General features: G+C 40.7%; 1 protein-coding gene across 1 annotated transcript in view; it reads right to left on the bottom strand.

Annotated features, from left to right (window-relative positions):
- The window catches only part of ACSF2 (acyl-CoA synthetase family member 2), a 71724-nt gene extending 47677 nt beyond the window's left edge, over positions 1-24047 (bottom strand). The window contains exons 1-9 of the mRNA XM_042454692.1: positions 23965-24047; positions 23249-23377; positions 22861-22914; positions 19682-19800; positions 16585-16747; positions 16019-16111; positions 13923-14071; positions 5158-5249; positions 2068-2144 (exon numbers count right to left, since the gene is read on the bottom strand). Coding sequence (XP_042310626.1) covers positions 2068-2144; positions 5158-5249; positions 13923-14071; positions 16019-16111; positions 16585-16747; positions 19682-19800; positions 22861-22914; positions 23249-23317 — 816 coding nt within the window. The 5' untranslated portion in view covers positions 23318-23377; positions 23965-24047. The remainder of the gene's footprint in view (positions 1-2067; positions 2145-5157; positions 5250-13922; positions 14072-16018; positions 16112-16584; positions 16748-19681; positions 19801-22860; positions 22915-23248; positions 23378-23964) is intronic.
- Between the last annotated feature and the right edge of the window lie 778 nt (positions 24048-24825).

Here is a 24825-nt window from a genome sequence, read left to right as displayed (position 1 = left end):
GGTTATAGCCATCGACACAACAGTCTACAGCTTTGCTACATTTAGAACTGACTCTAAGGAAAAAAACAGGCATGCTGGAAACAGCATAGTCACACAATCTGGTAATAAATAACATAAGAGCACAGCCTGCCTCTTCTAAATTGTGGCAAGGAATTAGCTCAGGATTGCAACAGAGGATGTGCTGATATTAGACTATTGCATGTTGTCTAATATCAGCACTTCATAGATCTGTGAGTGATGTCCAGATACATATACAGATTAGCAGGAAAGCTCTACAGTAACCTAGCATATTGTTTGACATTATTTTCTCCCTGAAGCACCAGCACCAGTGTTCCTAGCTCTATCAGCAGAAGATGAATGTGTATGTATGAAAGAGTGATCTATAGTAAACTGGTGGTCAGTGCCAGTCCAGAAGCCATCAGCTCCCAGTCCCTGGAAAGTTTTTGGGAAAGTATGAATGGAGACAAAGATGATACCCGGCCCTTGACACAATGGGATGATTTTTGCCCCCACCTCACACACTATAGACTATACTGGTCACTATAGACTTTATTGGTCTATAGTATCGCATCAAATCTGAGAAGCTTTAACACCAAATGTGGGGTTCCAGTGTAATAGACATCTGCAAATGGTACAAAGGGTGTGTTCAATATACTCTGCTGGTGACAATGGAGGTTTTACCCTTGTCTTTTTTAACCCCTGTAAGGAAGGATTATTGTTTTAGATAAAAGCCAAATGGCTAAGGTTTAAACCTCCCTGTGCTTTCATGCTGGTCCTGATTCATATTAGCAATGTATGCACTCACTGTGGAATAAACAGAAAAGGCTACACTGCATACAGTTGAACTCTGAAAGTTATCCATTATTGACCACACAAGAGCATGAATCAACATCCATTTTTAAATGGAAGCTTTATTTATTAGCTATTATAAAAAATATGTAGCTATATACTGAACTTAGATTCATGTTTGATAAACTGAGGGGGAAGGCTGGCACATTTTAATTTGAAAGAATCCAAGTATGAAAGCCAACAAATTGTTTGGATGTGTACCACAACATGCAAAACCAAACACACTTCCTAATAAAATCCCATTTTTCTACATGCTCCAGAAAGGGATAGCTTCTTTATTTAGAGGCCATTTTGAATGTCCATGTGGCCGCTGTAGCAGAAGCCAAGCTTTCTAGGCCAAATGAGGTACCGGGGACTTTCTTTCCCCAGTAACTGTGGAGAAATTCCATGAAGCTAATAAATGGGATAGAACTCACATTTTCTAGGCATCAGTTGATCACATACAGCCTCCTGTAAGGTAAACAACCATTCCACAGTCCTTACTACATAACCCATTTCCCAATCTCTTGGTGTCATAGGGAACAAAATATGCCATGTAACCTTCACAGTGTCAGCTTGTTCCTTTGAGGAAAACCAAGACAATACAAAAGCATTTTGTTACGTTAGCTCATGCAATCCCATGTTCATTTCCCCTCCAGAGGTAACTATTACTTACAAAAAGAGAGGCAAATGATCAAGGAATTATTTTTTTAAAGGCATCTTGCAACATCTAGAGTTTCAAAGAACCCCTGCCATGACTGGGAGAGACACAAAATACAAGGTATGCTTATATTCCAATCTGAATTTTAGTCCAGACAAAATGTAGATGTAGATTGAGATCAGTTCATATCAGAAACCAAACTAAATGAATTCCCTCAATCATTACTAACTGTAGCAACATAAGTTACATTCATCTTGGATTTCACATCAGTCCAGTACCAAAATATGACAAAATTGCTTATTGTTCCCATCTTACATTGTTTGTATCTTATCTTCCCCTCAGTGCCCCAAAAGTATAGCTGCTTTTAAGCTTCAGCTCTACCTTCGGACTCCAGATCAGGCATGTGAATTGTCAAATGGAAATTTTAAAAGTAAATGAGCTAGCCAATTCATCCTGCTATAGCATGTATGTTAGTGTGTACATATCTGAAATTGTGTACACATACAGAGAGAGATGTGTATATCTTTTGGATAAACACCAAAACAAAGTGTGTAGCCTAAAGATGGAAAGAGACTCACCACTATCTCTCGCATATTCATGTTCTTGATGATCTTCTTCATGACCTCAGGAGGCACTGATGAGCCTGCAATGACTCCTGAAATATTAAAGGGAAAAAAGGAAGGCTTTCTTGGACAGTCCTGCCAAGGGTCTTCTGTACTTTTAAAATGCATTTTACATCCTTGCATTATTAGACCTGAAATTCCTGTGTCTTCAAACTTCCCAAATGAGTTAAGATTTTGGTGCATCTAATTATGACAAGAGCGAACTCAGCTCATTTACGTTATAAGAATCTGATGATGATAATAACAGTGACTATGAAAAAAACTGGTAGCATGATATATGCACCTGCAAAGATTTACAGTACTTTTGAACTATTTCTATTTATTTCAGTACAGATGAATACAGAATGTTTAGCATCTGCTGCCACACACTGGTAGATACAGGAATAAAATAAAAGTGGCACACTGGTGTCTGATTTCTCATGTTTTCAGAAACAGGAAAATTCAGGAACAGGAAAACCTTCCAGTGTCAGAGCAATAAAAAGGGAAAGTTGCTTGATAAATACCAACATTTGAGATCCCAATATTTCTTTGGAGCTAGTACACACACATGCATGCACACAGATCTTACTGCACTTCGGCATTAGATTGCTTGTGAATGTAGATATGTTAATCTGAAACATAACATGATCAGGTCTCAGATGGGCTTTTAAGAATCCTGGGGGGCTGTTTCTGCAGCCAGTGGCTGCAAGCTACATATGGAGACACACAACACAACACAAATGTGTTTCTTTCAACAAGAGTTAAAAGCTAACAAGAAAGAGTTTAGCTGTCCAACTGCCTTCACATAATGTGAATAAGCAACATTCTTTCTTGAGAAATGTAAATAAAGACTGCAATTTTTGATTAATCTAAACATTAAGATCTTTATTTGATGCATTAGCTGGGGCCAATTTTGGTCCCATTCCCACTGGCGGTTTTGCTTATTGTTCCCATCTTACGTTGTTTGTGCTCACTACAAATCAGGGGCATTTTAACTCGAATGCCCTCTTGGGGAAATCGGGTTTATCATGAAGGTGCCTGCTGTCAATCAAGCGATCGTCATAGGTGACATTTGCAGCACTCATTGGGGCATCAGAAGTATGCTTCCCCCCCCTCTTTTTTTAAAGAGCCAGGCACAAAATGCACCAAAATGTGCACATTTTGTCAGATTTAAAAACCTTGTGTGTGTGTGTGTGTGTGTGTTGTGGGCATTTGGGTCAGTGCAGGTTATGCTCTGCCCTTGGCCCCATATTCAACACCCAAATGCAAGCTAATGCATAATGTATCCCCAGCTCCTTGCCACCCCAGAATGCCTCATACACAGGTAATAATAATAATAATAATAATAATAATAATAATAATAATAATAATAATAATAATAATATGCCTCACCTCGGAAATGCCAGAAAAGGATGTGATTGCCATGCATTCTTTTTTGCTTTCAAAAGCAATTCAGGGCTACCCCTGAATTCCTTAGTGACAGTAGCAAAAGCATGTATCAATTTGCCAATTTGCCTAATTGACAAGAGCAACTTTTGTAACATTTGGATTGTAGCATTCATTCGCAAAGGAAAAAAAAGTCTTGCCCTTTGCAACATTTCCCCTTTGCTGGAAGCCAGCAAATGAAAGGGAAAGTGAACAAGCAGCTAGCCACGTTCTATCCATCTATATATCTGCCTCAAGCAAAAAACATGCACATATTTTGTCAAAAATAATTTAAAAAAATAAAAAAGGGGGGGAAGATGCCTGATGCGAGCTCCGTTCATGCCCTGCCTTTGACCTGAACTGAACTGACCCTTTTCCTCCTGCTTACATTCTCTTCAGAGGAGGTTTGCCATTGCCTTCCACTGAGGCTGAGAGAGAGTGACCTGTCAGTTCCAACTAAAGTAGACCCATGGAATCAATTGGGAATAAAAGGGAAATGCAGCGCAGGCATTCTGACTGTAGCATCTGCATATAACACAAATAATAATAATAATAATAATAATAATAATAATAATAATAATAATAATCCAGGAGCAAGAAGAAATGAAAGTAGCACAAGCAAGCACATAGACATGTCACCCAAAAAATCATGCACATAGATTGTCAAAAATAAAAGAGGCTCCTTCTGCAGCCTGATTTCCCTACATCCCTCCTTCGGCTTGGCCCCACAGCCCAATTTCCGTTGGCAATCCTCCTCCTCCTCTTTCCTTCCGACCCTCCCCTCCCTCTGACTTGCCCTGGCTCCTTCATCCTCCTCCTCCTGCTCCATTAGAGAATGCCCTCCCTGGCCCCCTTCTTCCCCCCTGGCTCCTTCATCCTCCTTCTCCTCCTCCTCCGTCACTTTCTCCAGCCCCCCCTGCCCTCCCTCTGACAGCCCTTTGCAGCACTCTTCACCCTGATTTCCCCTTTTAGCCTTCTGTCACCCTTGAGCCTCCGATTCCCCTTTCTGCATCCAGGATCTTTCCTTCTCCTTCCTCCTCCTTCTCTAATGAAGGGGAGGGAATGCCCTGCCCTCTGCCCTCCCCCGGGCCTAAATCCCTCCCTGAACTTGCCCTGATCATGATTGGGGGCAAGTTCATATTCAGCAGAACCCGGGGTTTCCCAAAAGAAACGCTATTTGCCCTGATTTCTTTTAACCCACTCTAAGGGGCATTTGCTGCAGAACAGGTGTGCAAACCTTTGATTCGCTTGTGGGGGATTTGGGGTGAATATGAACTTCACGTGCAAGGATCAAATCCTGATCCAGGTTAAAATGTAGTGTGAATGGGCCCTTTATCTACAAGATTGAATCTGAAATGATAAGACTGCAAAGGGCACACTTTAGCTTTTAAAGCTACTTTGACTCTCATATGGGAATGAAACAGAATATTAACAATAATGTCCCTTTCTAAGAATCTTATGGTAAGCCATCTTTAAAATTCTTCAGTAGATTAAAGGGCACCTATACTGATGTTTTCCATAATATTCAATTTTGTGCAATTTTGTTTACATTCAAATTTAGTGATTAAAAGGCATGAACTTTCCAAAAAATCAGATGATAAGCCAAACTGAATCATAATTAAATTTGAATTTTATACTCACCTCCCTGGAGATTTGAGAGGTTATAGCTGGCAAAGTCAGGCTGGCCAAGCATGTCTATGTACATGGTTGGAGTCCCATGCACATGTGTGCATCTTCAAAACAAAACACAAAAACAAGAACAAATCACACGTTGCTGTAAAAAGTATATGAGCATGACAGCTGTATCCTCTACCCAGTTTGGATTATGAGTATAAAATCTGAAGTTTAACCTTACTGTCATGGTTAAGCGTACTTTCTTTGTGAACAGTAGGAAACAGTGTTCCCATATGTAAAGGACAATATTTCCTCAAAAGCTCCAATGCATGTCACTGTTCAATGAACCAAAATGAAAGAAACACTTCCTGACAGATTCATCATGACCAGATATTTGAACTCAAAGGAGGGGGGCATGGCTCAGCATTTGCAGTGCATGGAGAAAGTGCCAGGTCAGTCCCTGGAATCTCAAGGTAAGACTAGGAAAGAGTCCCACCTGAAATCCTGGAGAACTATTGCTGCCAAGTTAGTGTTGACCATATTAAGCTAGATGGAGCAGACTCCATGTATCATGCAAATTCCTGAATTCCATAGTTCCTTTACTACATTTTCAGACAGTCTGGAAACACTCCTAAATTGTGATGTACCCAGCCAACGAAGAATTAAAAAGCAGACTGTACGCAACTTGTAAGTAGGGGAAGGGAGATTATTTATTTATTTATTGCACCTATATTCCTTTCTCCCAAAATGGGATCCAAGGCAGCTTCCAATGGTTTAAAAAAACAAAACAATAACAGCTAAAACATTGATTACAAAAGTTAAAAGAGAATTAAATAGTAGTAGTATTAAAACATGGTTAAAAGCAATTAGAAACAGTTAAAACATATTCACAATATCATTTCATTTAAAGATTTAAAAAATACAGCACACCACATTACATACCCACTACAACTGCACAATTAAAATTCAAAAGGCCTGCCTAAATGCAATGTAACAGTAAAGTGAAGAAGCAAAATAATTTGATAATAAAAAATGATCCCTGAAGGTTATCTGCTTTGTTATTCCTAATGACATGCCAGTGCAACCCCTATTCCATAATAGCAAATCTTTGATGTTAGGTGGTGGGCCTGAATTTCAGACTGATTACTCAGTTCTTAAGAGAAGAAAGAGAAAAGAGATGCTCAAAAGTTACCTGTCTATGGCCTGGTACATACCAGTGGGAAAGTCCGGGCTGGCGGTGGCCTGTTTCCTTCCAGAGGGACACCGCAGCAGCCAAACTGCACGGCGTCCCTCCAGACCAAAAAGAACCTGGAGAAAATGGGTTCTTTTTGGCGCATGGGGACAATGTCATCAGTGCACGATTGGCACACTGTGACGCGTTCAAGACGCAAGCGCAGCACCTGGCGGTGTGGATGCAGCACCGTGCTTGTGTCATGCATGTGTGCCACATATGGATGGCACCACATAAAGATGGTGCCCTTCATACGTGTTAGGGTTCCGGAGCATGCAGATGCTGCATACTCCGGAACCCTAATATCGGCAGCACCACAGCGCTTTTGGCCCGTCTGTTTCAGGCCTATGATACTAATTAGAGCCGCACAATGGTTAGTCCAAGAGACAATGATTCTTGCTTGAGATCAGGTAGGACTGGGAACAATCTAGAAGCTAGGATCATACGTCAGTAGGTACACAAAGAAAGGTTTTCCTGACTGATAGATGTTCACTTCAGTTAATTAAATAGATGTGTTCCTCGGCATTAGTTATTTAGCAGAAAAATTGGTACCAGAGATGGAAATAACATGGAAAGAATGTGGGGGGAAACAGTTCAATGTGTTTCATCCAACCTTTCATTCAAAATTAGCAATATGCACATGTAAATTTTGTGAAAGGCCAGGTAAACCTCACAGAAGTAAACAAAAATATTCTGAACTTCTAGAGACCACCTCAAAGCTTCTTCCAAAATGCACCCACAGACTGCATCCAGGTAGTCAGAGGATGAGAAGGAAATCAGGGCTGGGAAGGCATAAAAAGACTTTGTGAAAAGGAGCTTCACTATCAGAGACTCTGGTGTTTATCACATGGAGGTTTTTTGAGCTTTTTGCAGCTCAGATCTGACGTGATTGTGGGTCCAATGATGCGAATTCACATTATAACGTGAATGTGTTATCAGACGCGATTCCTTTCTATGGGAGCTCCTTCAATGGTGCTTCCGCAGTGAATCCAAAGTGACCCCTCATTTTGATGAATTCGGAAAAAAGTGAATTCACAGAATTCGCATTCAAGCTCGCTTCGATTTCACTTCAAATTGGTCTGGTGTGGAATGCAACTTTGCTTCTGTCCTGGTACACCCCCCCCAAACCTCCAAGGTCCCAAATTTCCCATGATGCCATGCTGCAATTTTGCCTCATTTTCTTCCGGTACTCCCCCTGCCCCCCGGCTTCCATTGCTGCCGAGGGGAAATGTGGTTGTTTCCAATGCCGCTGGGGAAAGGGGCAGAGAGTTACTGGGGAATGAATGTATTCACATTTTAATGTGGACAGGAGACTTGCTGGTGAGGAGGGGGAAAGCGGCTGTTTCAGATGCCGCTGGTGAAGGCTGCTTGTGTCACTGGGAAAAAACGGAGCATACATCTCAAAAAAGAGTTCTAGTTTGGGTGCCAAGATGCACCCGATCTCCCAAAAAAGAGTTCTAGTTTGGGTGCCAAGACGGACCCGATCTCCCAAAACAGAGTGCTAGTTTGGGTGCCAAGATGAACCCTATCTCCCAAAGAAAGAGTGCTAGTTTGGGTGCGAAGACGGACCCAATCTCCCAAAAACGAGTTCTAGTTTGAATGCCAAGACAGGCCTGATCTCTCAAAAAAGAGTGCTAGTTTGAGTGACAAGATAGATTCTAAAAGCCATAGAACATGAAGTAATATTTCACGTGAGGCTAGCATTCAGATCCAAAGGATTTACTTCCAAGTAAACCTGCAGCTTCTACACAGATTATTTTGCAGTGAATAATAATAATAATTCCATAATAATAATAATAATAATAAATGGATGGGGGCTCTGACACAGAGGATAGATATAGATGTGGATGAAATGGATGAGGAGAATGACAGGAAAATAGATGTAGATAGATCATAGAATCGTAGAGTTGGAAGAGAACACAAGGGCCATCCAGTCCAACCCCCTGTCATGCAGGAAATCCAAATCAAAGCATCCCCGACAGATGGCCATCCAGCCTCTGCTTAAAGACCTCCAAAGAAAGAGGCTCCACTACACTTCGAGGGAGTTTGTTCCACTGTCGAACAGCCCTTACTGTCAGGAAGTTCCTCCTCATGTTGAGGTGGAATCTCATTTCCTGCAGCTTGGATTCATTGTTCCTGGTCCTGTTCTCTGGAGCAGCAGAAAACAAGCTCCCTCCCTCCTCAATATGACATCCCTTCAAATATTTAAACAGGGCTATCATATCACCTCTTAATCTTCTTTTCTCCAGGCTAAACATCCCCAGCTCCCTAAGTCGTTCCTCATAGGGCATGGTTTCCAGACCCTTCACCATTTTAGTCGCCCTCCTTTGGACACGCTCCAGTTTCTCAACATCCTTTTTGAATTGTGCCCAGAACTGGACACAATATTACAGGTGGGGCCTGACCAAAGCAGAATACAGTGGCACTATTACTTCTCTTGATCTAGACACTATATTTTTAATGATGCAGCCTAAAATTGCATTGGCCTTTTTAGCTGCCGTATCGCACTGTTGACTCATGTTCAACTTGTGGTCTACTTGGACTCCAAGATACTTTTCACATGTAGTCTCATTCAGCCAGGTGTCCCCCATCCTATATCTGTGCACTTTATTTTTCTGCCCTAAGTGCAGTACCTTACATTTCTCTGTGTTGAATTTCATTTTGTTAGCTTTGGCCCAGCTTTCTAGTCTATTCAGGTCATTTTGAATTTTGATCCTGTCCTCTGGAGTATTAGCTACTCCTCCTAATTTGGTGTCATCTGCAAATTTGATAAGTATGCTCCCAATTCTGTCATCCGGGTCATTGATAAAGATGTTGAATAACACTGGGCCCAGGATAGAGCCCTGTGGGACCCCACTGGTCACTTCTCTCCAGGATGAAAAGGAGCCATTGTTGAGCACCCTTTGAGTTTGTCCGGTCAACCAGTTACAGATCCATGTAACAGTTACTTTGTCTAGCCCACATTTTACAAGCTTGTTTGCAAGAATGTCATGGGAAACCTTGTCAAAGGCCTTACTGAAATCAAGATATACTATATCCACAGCATTTCCTTCATCTACCAAACTAGTAATTTTATCAAAGAAAGAGATCAGATTTGTCTGACATGACTTGTTTCTCTGAAACCCATGTTGACTTTTTGTGATTATGGCATTGCCTTCTAGATGTTCACAGACTTTGTGAACATCTAGAATCTTTCCTGATATTGATGTCAGACTAACTGGATGATAATTGTTGGGATCCTCTTTTTTCCCCTTTTTGAAGATGGGGACAACGTTTGCCCTCCTCCAGTCGGCTGGGATCTCTCCTGTTCTCCAGGAGTTTTCAAAGATTATTGCCAATGGCTCCAATATTACATTTGCCAGTTCTTTTAATACCCTGGATGTAGTTCATCTGGACTTAAATTCATTTAGATTAAGAAGATATTCCTGTACTATCTCTTTACTTATTCTGTGCTGAAATTCCCCTATTCTGTCCCTTGCTCCATTTTCCTCAGGTTGAGCACCCTTTTCTTTTCCTGAGAAGACTGAAGCAAAGAAGGTGTTGAGTAATTCTGCCTTTTCTCTGTCCCCTGTTAGCATTTTGCCATCTTTTCCACGCAGTGGCCCTACCATTTCCTTTTTCTTCCTTTTACTGCGGACATATCCAAAAAAGCCCTTTTTGTTGTTCTTAACCTCTCTAGCAAGCCTGAGTTCATTCTGCACTTTAGCTTTTCTGACTTTACCCCTACACGTGCTTGCTATTTCTTTGAATTCCTCTTTGGTGATTTCCCCCTTTTTCCATTTCTTATACATGTTCCATTTCAAACTTAGCTCGGTTGAAAGTTCTTTAGTCATCCATCCTGGTTTCTTGAGACACCTCCCGTTTTTCTTTCTCACTGGAACTGTTTGAAATTGTACCTTCAGCATCTCCCTTTTGAGAAAGTCCCATCTGTCCTGAACTCCCTTCTCTTTTAGTATTTCTGACCACAGAATCACCCTCAATACTTCTCTAAGTTTACTGAAATCCACTCTCCTTAAGTCTAGCATGTGTGTCTGACTATGCCTGGCTTTTCCTTTCCATTGCATAACAAACTCCAGGAGAACACGGTCACTTCCACCTAATGATCCCACGACTTGCACCCCATTTACCAAATCATCCTTGTTGGTTAGAATCAGATCTATAATAGCTGATCCCCTTGTTGCCTCTTCCACCTTTTGGACCATGAAATAGTCTTCCAGGCAACTGAGGAATTTGCTAGACCTTGAGGATTTGGCTGAGTTTGACTTCCAGCAAATATCAGGATAGTTGAAGTCACCCATCTCTCTCTACTACATCTCTCTTTTCTGAGTGTGTGGTCATCTGTTCTAGAAAGACATCATCCAATTCCTCCATCTGACTTGGGGTCTGTAGTAGACTCCCACAATAACATCCTTGTTGTTTCCCTTCCCTTTCATTTTTATCCAGATGCTCTCCACCTGGCTTCCATGATTGATGTCCTGGATCTCTTCACTGGTGTAAATATCTCTGACATATAGTGCTATTCCTCCTCCTTTCCTGTTTGGCCTATTTCTCTTAAAAAAGTTATACATGGCTTGGGCCCAGAGTACTAGAGGGAACGCCTTCTTCCCTATTGTCCGCCCTGCAAACTAAGGTCCTCTGGAAGAAATCTACTACAGCCAAAAAAGTCTAGGTTAACATCAGTTTCCAGAGGGCCTTCTCTACTACTGCTCCTAAACTATGGAACGACCTGCTGGAGGAGATCCGTCACATTTCCACTCTGGCAGCTTTTAAGAAAGCACTCAAGACGGATCTCTTCCAGCCAGCCTTTCCAACTTAGTTACCCTCCCCAGATATAGAGATATTGTCCCCTCATTTGTCTATTCTTCCCCGCCTATGTTTCTGCCTTTTTTTAAAAATGTTTTTAATGTTTTTAATACTATTATTGCTTAATTCTGTTTTAGTACTGGGTATGGGGGGACGGTAGGTCTAGGGTTTGATTTTTAACTCTATTGTAATTGATGTATTTTATTGTTGTAACCCGCCCAGATTCTTCGTGATTGGGCGGGCTATAAATAAATATTTATTATTATTATATTATATACCCCTCTATTTCTACATTCCACTTATGAGACTCACCAGGTTTCAGTGATGCCTATTATATCATATTTGCTTTGTTGTACTAGGAGTTTAAGTTTATCTTGCTTATTTCCCATGCTCTGTATATTCATGTAGAGACATCGCAGACCATGGGTCCCTTTTACTTGCTGCCTGTGCAAGTTTTTTTGCCTCCCACTGTTGGATACTTGCATTTTTTTTCTTATTTCCTCTATGAAAGTTTGACTATTTTCGCCATCCCTTTCGCCTTCCTTAATATTGCCTCCCTTCCCCACGGAACTCAGTTTAAAGCCCTCCTGATCAAGTTCTCAAGACTGTTGGCAAAAACATTTCTTACAACTGGCGTGAGATGCAACCCGTCCGTTTGGAACCGCAGCCCATGATCGAAGAATCCAAATAGTTCTCTGCGGCACCATCTGCAGAGCCAGTTGTTCACAGCCACTATTTTCCTCTCCCTTCCTGGACCGTGCCCTTTGACTGGCAGAAGAGACGAGATGACAACTTGTGCATCCATTTCTTTCAGCTTCCTACCAAGCGCCTCATAATCCCTTCTGATGTTCTGAAGGCTGTGTCTTTCAGTATCATTGGTTCCCACATGGACCAAAAGGAAGAGGTATTGGTCAGTAGGCTTTGCCAGTCTTGTCAGCCTCTCTGTCACATCACAGATCTTTGCCCCGGGGAGACAACACACCTCTCGAGACATCTTGTCAGGCTTACAAATCACTGCTTCTGTACCCCTCAGCAAGGAGTCCCCCACCAGGGAGGTAGCCGGGGGGGGGGGTTCTTGGGGGCCGGACCCCCCTTCTGTTAGAAAAATGAATGGTGCGTGCTGCTGTGCCGCCACACCCAAGCCCCAATATAATGGTGGCACTTAGTCTGGACCCCCCCTTCCTAAAATCCTGGCTACGTCCATGCCCCCACTATGACCACATTCCTCCTCCGAGGCTTAGCAGCGACTGTTCCCTCAGGTGGGACTCTCAGGCTCCCCTGCTCTGTCCCTGAAGTCTGTCCATGCTGCTCATCCTCATCCTCCTTGATAAGGGAAAGAGCTTCGAATTGATTCTCTAGCTGCAAGCTCCCAGAACAGTCCCTTCTTGGCTTATTTCTCTGTGTGACATTCCTCCAGCTGTCTGCCTCCTGTGTATGTGAAGTGACCTCCTCCACTCCAGCAACTTCCTCTGTGTGGTACTCGTCCAGGATTGTTAGTTCTGTTGTGTCAAGGAAATCCTCCTGCTCCCTAATATACTGAAGTGTAGCTAAACTGGATTCCAACTGCTGCACTTTCTCCTCCAAGAGGGCTACCAACTTGCACTTGGGGCATGTGAAGTTCTCCACATTTGTAGGCAAGAAGGCAAACATCCCACAAGTGTTGCAGGTGGTTCTGTCAGTGTCCATACTGAAAAGTCTTAGGAAATTACTGGAACAGGACTATGGGCTTCCTTCTTAAAAAAAAAAATCCTCCGGAAAACACCAACGTTAAAGCCCCTGATGTTTTGCCAATTTCTGGCAGTGAGCTCAGTCAACTCCGCCTCTGCTGCAGATCTCCTTGGATGAAAAAGAATGCCCAGCTACCTCTCTCCTCCTCCTCTCTGTAGCAGGAACTGCTCTGGAAAGGCTCTGGGAGGAGTGATATAGAGCTAGTGTGCTAGCTCCGCCCCCTAGTGACTCACAGATGTGACTCACTGAATCTCCACCCCCTCTGCAACAAGTACACTCTCCCTAGAGTTTTAAAAAAATTTAAACAGTCACCCCTCAAAATGGTGGCTGGAATGGATGAGGAGAATGACAGGAAAATAGATGTAGATAGATGTGGCTGAAATGGATGAGGAGAATGACAGGAGGATAGATGTAGATGTGGCTGAAAGGGATGAGAATGACAGGAGGATAGATGTAGATGTGGCTGAAATGGATGAGGAGAATGACAGGAGGATAGATGTAGATGTGACTGAAATGGATGGGGGCTCTGACATGGAGGACCCCGTTTGAATTTGGCTGCCAAGGATGGGAAAATAGAAAGGAGGAAGAAACGTGAAACAGTCATTCACGTGAGGCTAGCATTCACGTGAAAGTGGAACCTGGCTCCCTTCTTAACCCTGGAAGTGCAAAGGTTCAGGATGCGTTCAGACCCCCACTGAGCATGTGCAAGGGTCCCAATTCGAATCGTTGAATCCGCATGGTATGTACAGGTGTGGTAATACAATGTGCACTCATTCCGCTTTGCGTGAATCCGCATCACGTGACTTGTCTTGGATTCGATTCCCCCGGATTCGTAAGGACAACGGAAGGGCAATCAGGTGTGATAAAACATTCATGTTATGATGTGAATTCACATCGTTATACCCACAGTCACGTTGGATCTGAGCTGCAAAAACCTCCGTGTGATAAGCACCTTTGTTAACTGTACTGTATGCCTGTACTGATACACAGTAAAATCTTTCTACACCTTATCTTGAGTAAAAGCTCTTACTTTTCATGGTCCAGTGCCTGCAGAGTGGCTTTTGCATTGAAGCTTAAACTTGGGAAGACAAGAGAGGAACCATGAACAGCCATCACCATGCAGCCTCCCACAGAACCCAGACAGTGGTAGAGAGGAACAGGTAGACAACAACGGGTTCCCTACGGACAAGACAAAGAGACTTTATTTATTTTAAAAAATTGTAACCCTTTCTTAATCATGGCAACTCAGAGCCACAAACAAATAAAACAAGATGGAACACAGAGGAGGACACAGAGATGGATACCTCTGGTTCAAACAAATGTTCCTTCAGCTATCAAAGTCTCAACCCATTTTAGAGCTTTAAATGTCATCAGCAGCTTCTAGCCATTCCTTCCTGCCTGTCTATTCCACCCCATAGTTACCCTTTTTCCTCTAACTTTCCTAGCTCTAGAATGTGGTGACAGAAATAAATTGGCAGCCAGTGCAGCTCCTTTAAGGCTAGTCAACAATCTTGCTGCTTTTGCACTAGTTGCATTTTTGCACTTCTGCAAGGGCAACCTCACAGAATGAATTACAATGGTCTAATTATGACATTAAGAAATGCCATAGCTCAGGGCTTCTTAAACAGTGGGGCAAGACCTCTGTGTGTGTGTGTGTTGCTCAACTGGGGCTACAAGACTTGGAGGCCCTATTCCCTCCTCATCCTCCTTTTCCCAAGATTTTTATGTATAAAATTTACACATGCATTGAATTAAATACTGAATTTAAAACTGTTCTAATTTGAATGATGTTATTTCCTTATAAAATGTTAAAATGTGAACATATGTGAATGTGCGGATGAAAATACACACACTAGATAAACAAAATATTTTCATTCATATACTATGGTGTGGGGGGGGCTTGTCCACATGAAGATGAAAAGGGGGGTCCTAAGGGTAAAAAAGCTTGTGTACCACTGTCATAGCTGACACATCAATCAAAGCTGGTGCTGAGCTACAGAATCCACTCGGGTTTCCAGTGACCTAGACAGATTTATTAATACTCGCAAGTTACACACCTGTTCCTTCATGAATAAGACTCACATTCCTATCTTAGCTTTAATCATGTTCACAGCTTTTTAGAGAGAAAATGAAATCAGCAAGGGAGTTTAGGGTGGAGGAAATGATGGGAAGTTTTGAGAAAGAGTTTTGTGTCAGAAGGCTTCATTGCTTGAATTCCTAACCTGCCAACTAAAAATTTCCATCCTTAGTTAAGAACTTCCATACAGAAAATAATTTATAAATTTTGTAGGAATGTGTACATTACTCAATCTATGTCAGAAACTGAAACTAAGGCATAACTGTTGGGTTGTGGAGTTGTGTGTGTGGTTTTTTTAATTAACTCGTAACGTAAGCAAACATAATTAGCATATTTTAAAGCTTTTTTTAGTGTAAACATAACCTGAAACAGACAGGCAGATGGGGGGTGGCATCTGGCTACTCCAAGGGAGTGTTATTTACACGATACATGCCCCTGGAGTGGCTGGAAGCCGCCCCAGTGCCACCTAAGACGACCCAAATCCAGCCCCAAAAGGAGCAGGTCTTTTTCACTTCTATTTGAGGCCACAGGAGGAGGTGCCCTTGGAGCCATGGTATGTGTTTGCCGCAGCCCTGGGGTAATGGTTTGGAATGGTTTCTAGCTGCTCCTTCCTGCTCTTCTATTCTGCCCCATAGTTACCCTTTTCCCTCAACTTTCCTACGCATAATTCTGCTCCTTATACTTTTCATTTCAAATTCTAAGTCACTAATCCCTAAATTTGTAAATGTCTATAAAAAACTGAAAATCTTGTACCACATAATCTTTATTAAATTTTACAAGGTAAAGAAAAGATTCTTTTCATTACATATCAATTACAAAGCTTCAATAAACATTATTATACATCTACATCTGTTCTCCTTTCACTTCCTGTCTTTACAGTACTCCTCTGTGTTGCCAGAAAACTGAAAATCTAAAAGCGGCAGTGCTGGATTATTCCATACTACAGCAAAATAAAATCTGCCTCATTATATTGGGGATAAAATTTTGGTCTTTACACTTAAGTGTTCCCTCTGGTCAACTTTAACCAACAAACTAAAAAGTTGTCTTACCTGGTCGATTTGTAGCCTTATACCAATCAAGTTTGCATTGTTCACAATGTTGTGGTGTGAAAGTGTGGCCCCTTTGGGGCTTCCTGTTGTTCCCTGGAGGAAAGAATTAATTGACTCATTCATGCTTCTTTGGAACTTTCTGCCACTAGAAACATTTAGGATGTGAAGGCATAAGTAAACTATAAACCAAGAAAATGCTGAGTGCTGTAAGAAAATCTGAACCAGCACTGAAGCAGGCAACAGCGAGACCTTGTGTTGCTCTCTCTTCTTCTCCTCAGCAGGTATTCCTTTTGAACCTATTACAGCCACATATCTGTTTCACCATGGCAGACATTTCAAAAACGGGGGGGGGGGGGGAGGGGGAGGGGGAATTAAAAAGGCAACTTCCCAACTATTATTTTTTGGGGGTAAATACTGCAGAATAATTAATTTATGCAAATCTAAAGAGAAGGTTTGGTGCAATCAGTTTCTGAATACCACCTTTAGGATTTTTGGCAAAGTATGCCTAATACCAATAATTGTGACCTGCATTCTACACTAGGGACAAAAAAACATTTGGCACCTACTGAAGTGAACTGTATATTGATTGGCTCCTTGCTGTCCAGTGTTTTCTGTATGTCATGTAGCTCCTTCTTATGGCTGCTATCTCCAGCTTGCATCAGATCATCCATGGAGAATGTGCCAGGCAGCTTGGAGTCCAAACTGATGACCACAGAAAGATCTGGAAGCCTGAAAGAAAGGATGGTCTAGTCAGTTACAAGAGAAGCTTGTCTTGGGGCAGGCACATACTCAGGAGTAAAGTCCCTAGTATACAGGCCAAATTCCATGGTGAGGAGCAACACACACTGTCTTCCAGTTAGGCTTTCAGTATGATTTTAGGAAAAGCTTGGGAATCTGTTTTTAGGTTGAATGACTATAATGAGATGCCGATTAATATCCATAACTGAGAGGCATTAGGATGATATCCTAGGTCTTATCATCCTACCACTGCTCAGCTATGGATGGTTTCACTATACTAATTCCTCTTAATACTAATTTTCCTATCTCCCTTTTCCTATCTCCCAAAATTTTAGGTTTTTGCAAATAAGATTATTGTGCATTCATTTCCTCTTACGCTACTCAGTTCCACAAAAAAAATTAAAGGTGGATAAGACTGCCAAAGAAACAAAGAGTTAGTTGGCAGGAGGTGACAATGCTAATTGGCTGGAACTGGAGAGAGAAAAGGAAGAAAGGTGCAATCATAAACAAAAGAAAAACAAATGGCAGAGTCTTACAGATAGAATCAGAGCTGCTGGAACTGGAAAACCATATGAAAAAAACTACTGGCAGATCAAAAACAGTAAATTATTGCTTAAATACAGGACGTAGACAGAAGAGGTATACCACTTAGCTGAATATCTCTGCTTGCTTTATTACCCTATTGCTCATATAGTGTGTGTGTGTGTGTGTGTGTGTGTGTGTGTGTGTGTGTGCATACTAATGTAGATATCCAATTATTTTTTAAAAAAACTTTTTCCTGTTGACATTTTTCTTTAATACACCTGTCCCACATTCTCTGGGGTTAGGAGCACAGGACCCCCGTGAATGTGGAAAAACCATAACTAACAAAACCACTATGTTTTTACCTTAGAGAACACCTCTATGGGAATCTCTAGCTCCTCCAGTGCAACTCTGTGGCCAACATCTGCCAGACACTAACCACAGAATTACACTGGAGGAGCTACAAATACTTAGTAGAGTATTCTTTCTAGGACTCTCTAGGTCCTTCAATGCGACTTTTGGTTAAAGTTGACCCTAGAGTTGTGCTGAAGTACCTAGATATTTCTAGAGAGAACATATTAATAAAATCCATGAAAAAATCAAATTCACAAAAGTTAAAGCCACAAATGTGGAGGGACAAGTGTATATTTTAAACTTTGTTCTTTAACATTTTGTAGTGTTGTTTTTTATTTATTTTCTTCTCTTTTGATACCCATTCCACATCTAATAGCCATTTCTAGATAACCAAGAAACTTGTGACCTGAACAGTCTGAAAGCTGGTTGGTGATGGCAACTAAAAAAATAGAACTTTCTACCCAGTGACAATGGAAAAGAAATACAAACAATCATTTAAATTCTAATTTACCACAGTACTGTATAACTAGCTGGTAAACCAGCAGTGGTGGGTGTTGGCTCCCATTTCAGTAAGGCAGTGGAGCCATTCCAGGTTTTAATTCAGACTTTAAAGGGGCATTTACTTTTTCAAGGCATTGAACATTATTCCTAAATAATTACAGCACCTTGAATAACTCCTTTAAATCTTATTACTATGTGGAAATGTTCTTGAAGAAAGGTGGAAAGAATCAAAGTCTGAGATAAAATGTCATTCAGATGTACTGTGTAAGAACACATTTGAAAAGGTCATGCACATTTGTAAATACAGTGGGCCCTTCGCTTACGTGGGGGGATCCATTCTGGATCCCCCCACGTAAGGTGAATTCTGCATATGCTCACAACCCATTGAAAACAATGGGGCACATATTTGCGGTAGCGTGCACACCATATGTTTTACTGTCATGCAGCTTCAGTGTAAGCTTGAAGCTGCATATAGTGTGCCCGTGTATGGCACGAGCGCATTTTACAGAGGGCCTTTGGTACCTGCTGGGGTTTGATTACAGGACACCCCATGGATACCAAAATCAGTGGATGCTCAAGTCCTATTAAATACAATGGGGTACTGATATGGTGTTCCTTATATAAAATAGCAAAATCAAAGTTTGCTTTTGAAATTTATATTATTTTTTGAATATTTTCAAGTCATGGACAGTTGAATCTGTGGATAAAAAATCAATGGAATTGTGTCTGTGTGCACATGAGAAAAGATACTTTGATTTGGATATTTCTATGAAAATACAAGCGATTAAGTGGCTAGAAAAGTCTGCCTGTAATTCTGCTTCACTACACAAAACAACACATGCAAAACTCCCTTAGGATTCCAACAGGTAATTGATTTGTAAATTAGGCAGTCATGCTCAGTGTTTTTGTAATATTTTAAATCTATCTTCAGTACATTTTTTTAAAAAAAATATCTTAACAGGAAGCATGTAATATGTGCATGCACATAGCTTGTGAGCATTCATGCGGTTCCCAAGGGCCAAGTTTAGGGGGCATGTTTTTATTTCTGGTTAAAGTAACATATGAAGCAACAGTGGTAAACACATCTGCCTGCAACCAGAGCTAAGGAAACTGCCAATCCTAGTAGGCTACAGTGGCTTGAATGGGCCAAATGTCTGATTCAGTGTTAAGATATTCCTTGTATTGCTTTTCTCTTGCCTCTGCATCACTACTACTGGCAATTACAATGCAGAGGAAGGAAAACATGACAGAATTGAAGCAGTCTTTAAAGCCAATGGGCTCAATCCAATAATTAGGACTGTACCAACTAAAGTAGACTAAGCCAACCAACAGGAACCTGGTAAATGAGCACTTATGTAAGATTTCATTGATTCAATGAGTCCACTTACATTAGTGCTAACAACTGGATTTGAGGCACCAACTTTCTGCTCCTGTAGCTTTTTTTATTATTATTATTCATTGCATAGGCTCTTATTATCTCAGTTTAACAAGATACTTTGTAAAACATTGCCATAGAAGAAGCTAATGAAGAGTGTTGTAAGAACTCACTTCTTGCTTTTTAATGTTCCATGACTTGACTGTTCCAGCTCAGGACAAACACGCTTCAAGATCTCATAGTATTTCTGTGTTTTAAATTGTGTAGGAAATACCAGTGCTTTACAGCCAACCTAGAGAGAGAGGTATAATGAGAAAGAAAATTGGTTGTAAGCCAGTCTACACAATAAAGTCACACTTCAGAAACAGTGAGGAGAATACGCTATTGGGGCACTAGGGATCACACTGCAACCATACAAGAAATGAAGGCTGCACTCAGAGCACTTGGGAGGAATAAATAACCAGGAACAGATGGCATAGCTATAGAACTGCTTCAGTCTACAGAGACATAATAGACTCAAGTCCTGACTAAAAGCAGGCTTTGACACAGAAAAATGAGGAGTGAAAATAGGAGGCAGGAATATCAACAATCTAAGATACGCAGAAGACACCATAATACTAGTAGAAAATTTCCCAGACCTGGAACAACTACTAAGGAAGATCAAAGAGGAAAGTGCAAAGGCAGGCCTGCTATTGAACATAAAGAAAACAAAAATAATGACAACAGAGAATCTAGACAAATTCAACCTAGACAATGAAGAAATAGAAGTGGTAAAAGAGTTCTCATACCTGGGATCAAATATTGATAGAAACAGGGACTGCAGCCAGGAAATCAGAAGAAGATTAAGAATAGGGAGCAGCTATGAAAGAACCAGAAAGGATTCTAAAATGCAAAGATATACAACTGAATACAAAAGCCAGAATCATACAAGCCATTGTTTTTCCTATTATATACTATATATGGATGTGAGAGCTGGATAGTTAAGAAAGAAGAAAGGCGGAAAATCAATTCATTCAACATGTGATGCTAGCAAAAAATGCTGAGGATCCTGTGGACAGCCAAAAAGACAAACAAATGGATGCTAGAGTACATTAAGCCAGAAATCTCCCTGACAGAACTGAGGCTGTTGTACTTCAGACATATAAATGGAAGGCATGACTCATTGGAAAAAACCAATAATCTTAGGAAAGGTGAAGGGAAGTAGAAAGAGAGGAAGGCTGCATGCTAGATGATGGACTCTATTAAAGAGATCAAGAGCATGGGTTTGCAGGAACTAAGAAGAGCAATGGAGAACAGGGGGGCATTGGATATATGTCTTATCCACTGGGCTGCCATGGGTCAAGATCAACTCAAGTGCAGTTAACAACAACAAAAGGCAGACAATGAAGAAATTGAAATAGCTAATGTTTTTCCATACCTTTTCTTCATCATCAATCAGAATGGATACTGCAGTCAAGAAATCAGAATACAAGGAGTTGGAAGGGCAGCTAATCAAAGAACTAGACAAGATCCTGAAGAGCAAAGAAATCTCACTGAATACTGAAGTAAGGATTGTTTATGCCATTGTACTTCCTATCTCTGTATATGGTTGTGAGAGCTAGATGGTGAAGAAAGCTGACAGGAAGAACATTAACTCATGTGGCACTGAAGAATGGTTCTATGGATATTGTGGACAGCTAAAAAGACAAACAGATGGGCAATGATGTATTCAAGTCTTTTATGCCAAGTTTCAAGTCAAGTGTCAAGTCTCCACCAAGTCTCAAATTGAATCACAAGTCCTTGTAAGATACTTTCAAGCCATGTTTCAAGTTGAATCTCAAATCTGGGAGTCAAAAAAAGAAGGTGGTGTGTGTTTTTGGTGAGAATAGGGTGTCCTGGAGTTGTCTCATTCATAGGGTCACCATAAACTGATGTTATCTTGAAGGCAGTTTACACACACACACACACACACACACACACACACACACACACAGTTACAGTGTTTGAGTTTTAGTCATTTAGCAACAAAGCTAAATAAGAAAGGCAAATACAATGAACTTCTTTATTCTAGCAAGATTAATTTTATTTACAAGACACTAAATAGTTTTTATCCCTCATTATTAATGATAAGACACTGGATTGGTCTAGTCAGGGAAAGTTTCCCTACATGACAATTATCTGTGTTATTTAGGAAACCTGAATTCAAGCAAGCAACTCCTACATTAAACATGGAGGGATTGGGAGTCCCTCTGCATTGCTTTCAGTATAGCACAAATTACTCAGTACTATCCACTAGCTGCTTAGATCTACAGCAATAGCTTTTGGTATTTGCTGCAGGAGAGACATGTACTGGCCTCTGAGTGGCTACTTCCCAGATTTCTCTTATTAAACAGTGGTACTGGTTCTCTATAGAGACCCTGTAGGTCAAGAGTAGAGGGTCTTTGGCCTTCCAGATGTTTTGACCTGCAGTTCCCATCATCCCCATTCAGCATGGTCACAGATAAGACATTGGGCAAATTGTAGTCAAAAGACTGTGAAAGGCCAAAGGTTCCCCACCAATGCTTCAGGCTCTTTTTGTAATGATACATTAAAGCCATTGTCCTTTGATACACAATAAAGCACCAAGAAAATCAAGGTGAGAAAATGAGAATTATCATTCTTAACTTTTCTAGAAAATCAAACTGTGGATTCCTTACCATTTAAGAACATAACAATTGTCTTGTTGATCAAAGATCAGTCTAAATCAAGATCATGATAGTCTACCCAATTGTTTGTCCATTTTATCTGATGTTTACAGGTATGCTGCTTCTGCACATTAGTCACTCTGTTTATGAATATGGCTAATAATTGTGAATAATCCAATTTCTTTAAAATGTGGCTTTAAAAATAATACTTATTTGTAATTAGCAAACCTTATGGTAACAAATTTGGTCAAGTGTGTCTGTTTTATAGAAAGAAATGCCCCTTTTGCTTGTCCACAACAGGACTTTTAAAAGTTAGTTTTAATAAAGTTTATAATTTTTTTTTTAAAAAAAGTTAGTTTTTAAGAGTATAACTCCCTGAATTTCTTTGTTCACAAGGAGATAACATGACCTGTAGTCCAAAAAAGTAAGTCTTCCAAGTTCTGGTTCTTAATCTATTGCTAATTAACTTCCTGTGAAGATCACAGAGTTAGTATTGTAAGTTAGAATAAGAGGATAAACATATGTAGCTCATTTTTTCCAAATTAGTTTCACAAATCCCCAGCTAATTTCAAAATTTGTCCCTGTAGTATTCTTTCCCATGCTTTCCTACAATCCAAGCTACTTGCATCAAGCTTTTTCTGAAATGCTGTGCTGTGTGCTGACAGCTGACTGTAATAGGTCTTTCTTACCTTCCTCAGTACAAACTCCAACTCTTGGGACTGATATGCTGGGTTCACAGAAACCTGAAAATGAAAAGAAATATTTGGCTGGACTTAGACTGGCAAGTCTACAAATGCAAGGTGCTTTGGCTGGCTAGTCCACTTTCATGGAAGCCACTAAGACCCAGCGAAGGGGGTGGACAGGTAATCCCCCCTGATCCCTCTTATTTTCAACCCAATGCAAACACTATTGTAGAACACACCTTACCTGAAAGGTTTGTGTATATGTGATTGTAACAAGTGTCAATCCTTCAAATATACAAAGTTTTTTCCACAGCATCCCATTTCTTCAGAAGGCCCTCCAAGCTTTTTCCCTCTCATCAAACTACAAACCTGCTTATAATCAAGATAAACTTACCAGGATAATTCCCGCATAGGCTGTGGCAAATTGCATCACAACCCATTCATACTGGTTTGGCCCCCACATTCCAAGTCGGTCTCCCTTTTTTAGACCAAAGGCCAGAAGCCCAGCTGCTGCCTGCTCCACCTAGAATTTGCAAGAGACACCGTCTATTGTATTGCTTTTAAGTATGTTTTATGTTTAAATTCTACATTGTTTAATTGTATTTTAAGGGGGGAAGATTGAGGGTTTGGACTGTATATTTTTAATCTTTGTAAGCCGCCCCGACTGCATTTTGTAGAGAGGCAGGATATTATTATTATTATTATTATTATTATTATTATTATTAATAATAATAATAATAATAATAATAATAATAATAATAATAATAATAATAATAATCTCTTCAGCATTTTAAAAAGATACAGCCAAATGCCACTGCCTATATCTGCCAAAATACAGATGTTTGAGGAGCATGGGGTCACCTTAGCTTGTCCACCTGGTGTGGTCTCCCCCCCCCCCAGTGGTGCCATGCTGATGGTAGTAGAGAACCTTTTATCCTTGTATATTTTAAAATAATGTCACTTATTTTCTGCTTTCAACATACAGCACTCTTATTTCCCCCATAATCTTTTAAACTCAATTCGAGTTCTTTGATATATAGTGTTACTATGGAGACGAACTGTCTACCTAGCTGGTGTTGAATGGGAGTAACAAGTGAATTGGTCACCTACATCTTGTTTAAACTGGGCAAAAGTCTTTCGAATCCCTTGTGGTGGAGAATATCAAGGCTCTTGTTCAGGATACCGGTGTTGTCTCCTCTAGCACTGATCCAAGTTTTTGTAGAGAAGTGGAATGTCTGACACCCCACTGAGATAGCTTTTGTTTGCTAAGGAGCAGCAGGGGAGTACATCAGTTTGCAGAGCACTGCAAAGAAAAGAGAATCTGAAATGGTGAAACTGGCAGATCAGGAATCAAGGTCTGCTATGACTGTTTACTAATCAATAGAGCTCAACAGCACCACTACAATAAACAATGGGAAATGTGACTGCTTACAAACTGGCCAAGATTAAAAAACAAAACAAAAATCATTTTCACCAGGGAAGGAGGGACATAATCCCACTCACACGATGCACAAAATCTGAACGTAGAAATGATATCTACACTTTCAGCCCACCAAACTCTTTGACCTTCCTTAGGATTTTAATCATTTTTTTAGCAAAGTAAGCTATAGCTGCATTGGGAAGCTTAGTGGATTCTGCCCTCAGAAATGTCAAGCTGTCTGGAAGGCTCTTCACCCTTACAGCAGAGGTAGGCAACTGTGCCAAAAGCAAATAGTTAAAAATTGCTATTGGCATAGACCACAGTAATGGGCAGTGATGTATTCAAACCTTTACTCTAAATCTCAGGTTGAGTCTCGAATCTCTACCTTTAAGTCTCAAGTCAAGTTTCAAACCGTTGCAAGATATTTTTCAGTCAAGTCGCAAGTTGAGTCTTCAAGCCTGAGAGCCAACTTTTACAGGAAAAAAGGAGCAGGCATATTCTCAGATGAAACAGCAAACGTAATAGGCAATGGGATTGAGGTGGGGGTTGAG

The sequence above is a fragment of the Sceloporus undulatus genome, chromosome 2, assembly GCF_019175285.1.
Source record: "Sceloporus undulatus isolate JIND9_A2432 ecotype Alabama chromosome 2, SceUnd_v1.1, whole genome shotgun sequence".
Taxonomy (NCBI): domain Eukaryota; kingdom Metazoa; phylum Chordata; class Lepidosauria; order Squamata; family Phrynosomatidae; genus Sceloporus; species Sceloporus undulatus.
The sequence above is the reverse complement of the archived record's forward strand: the minus strand, read 5'-3'. Positions and strand labels throughout refer to the sequence as shown.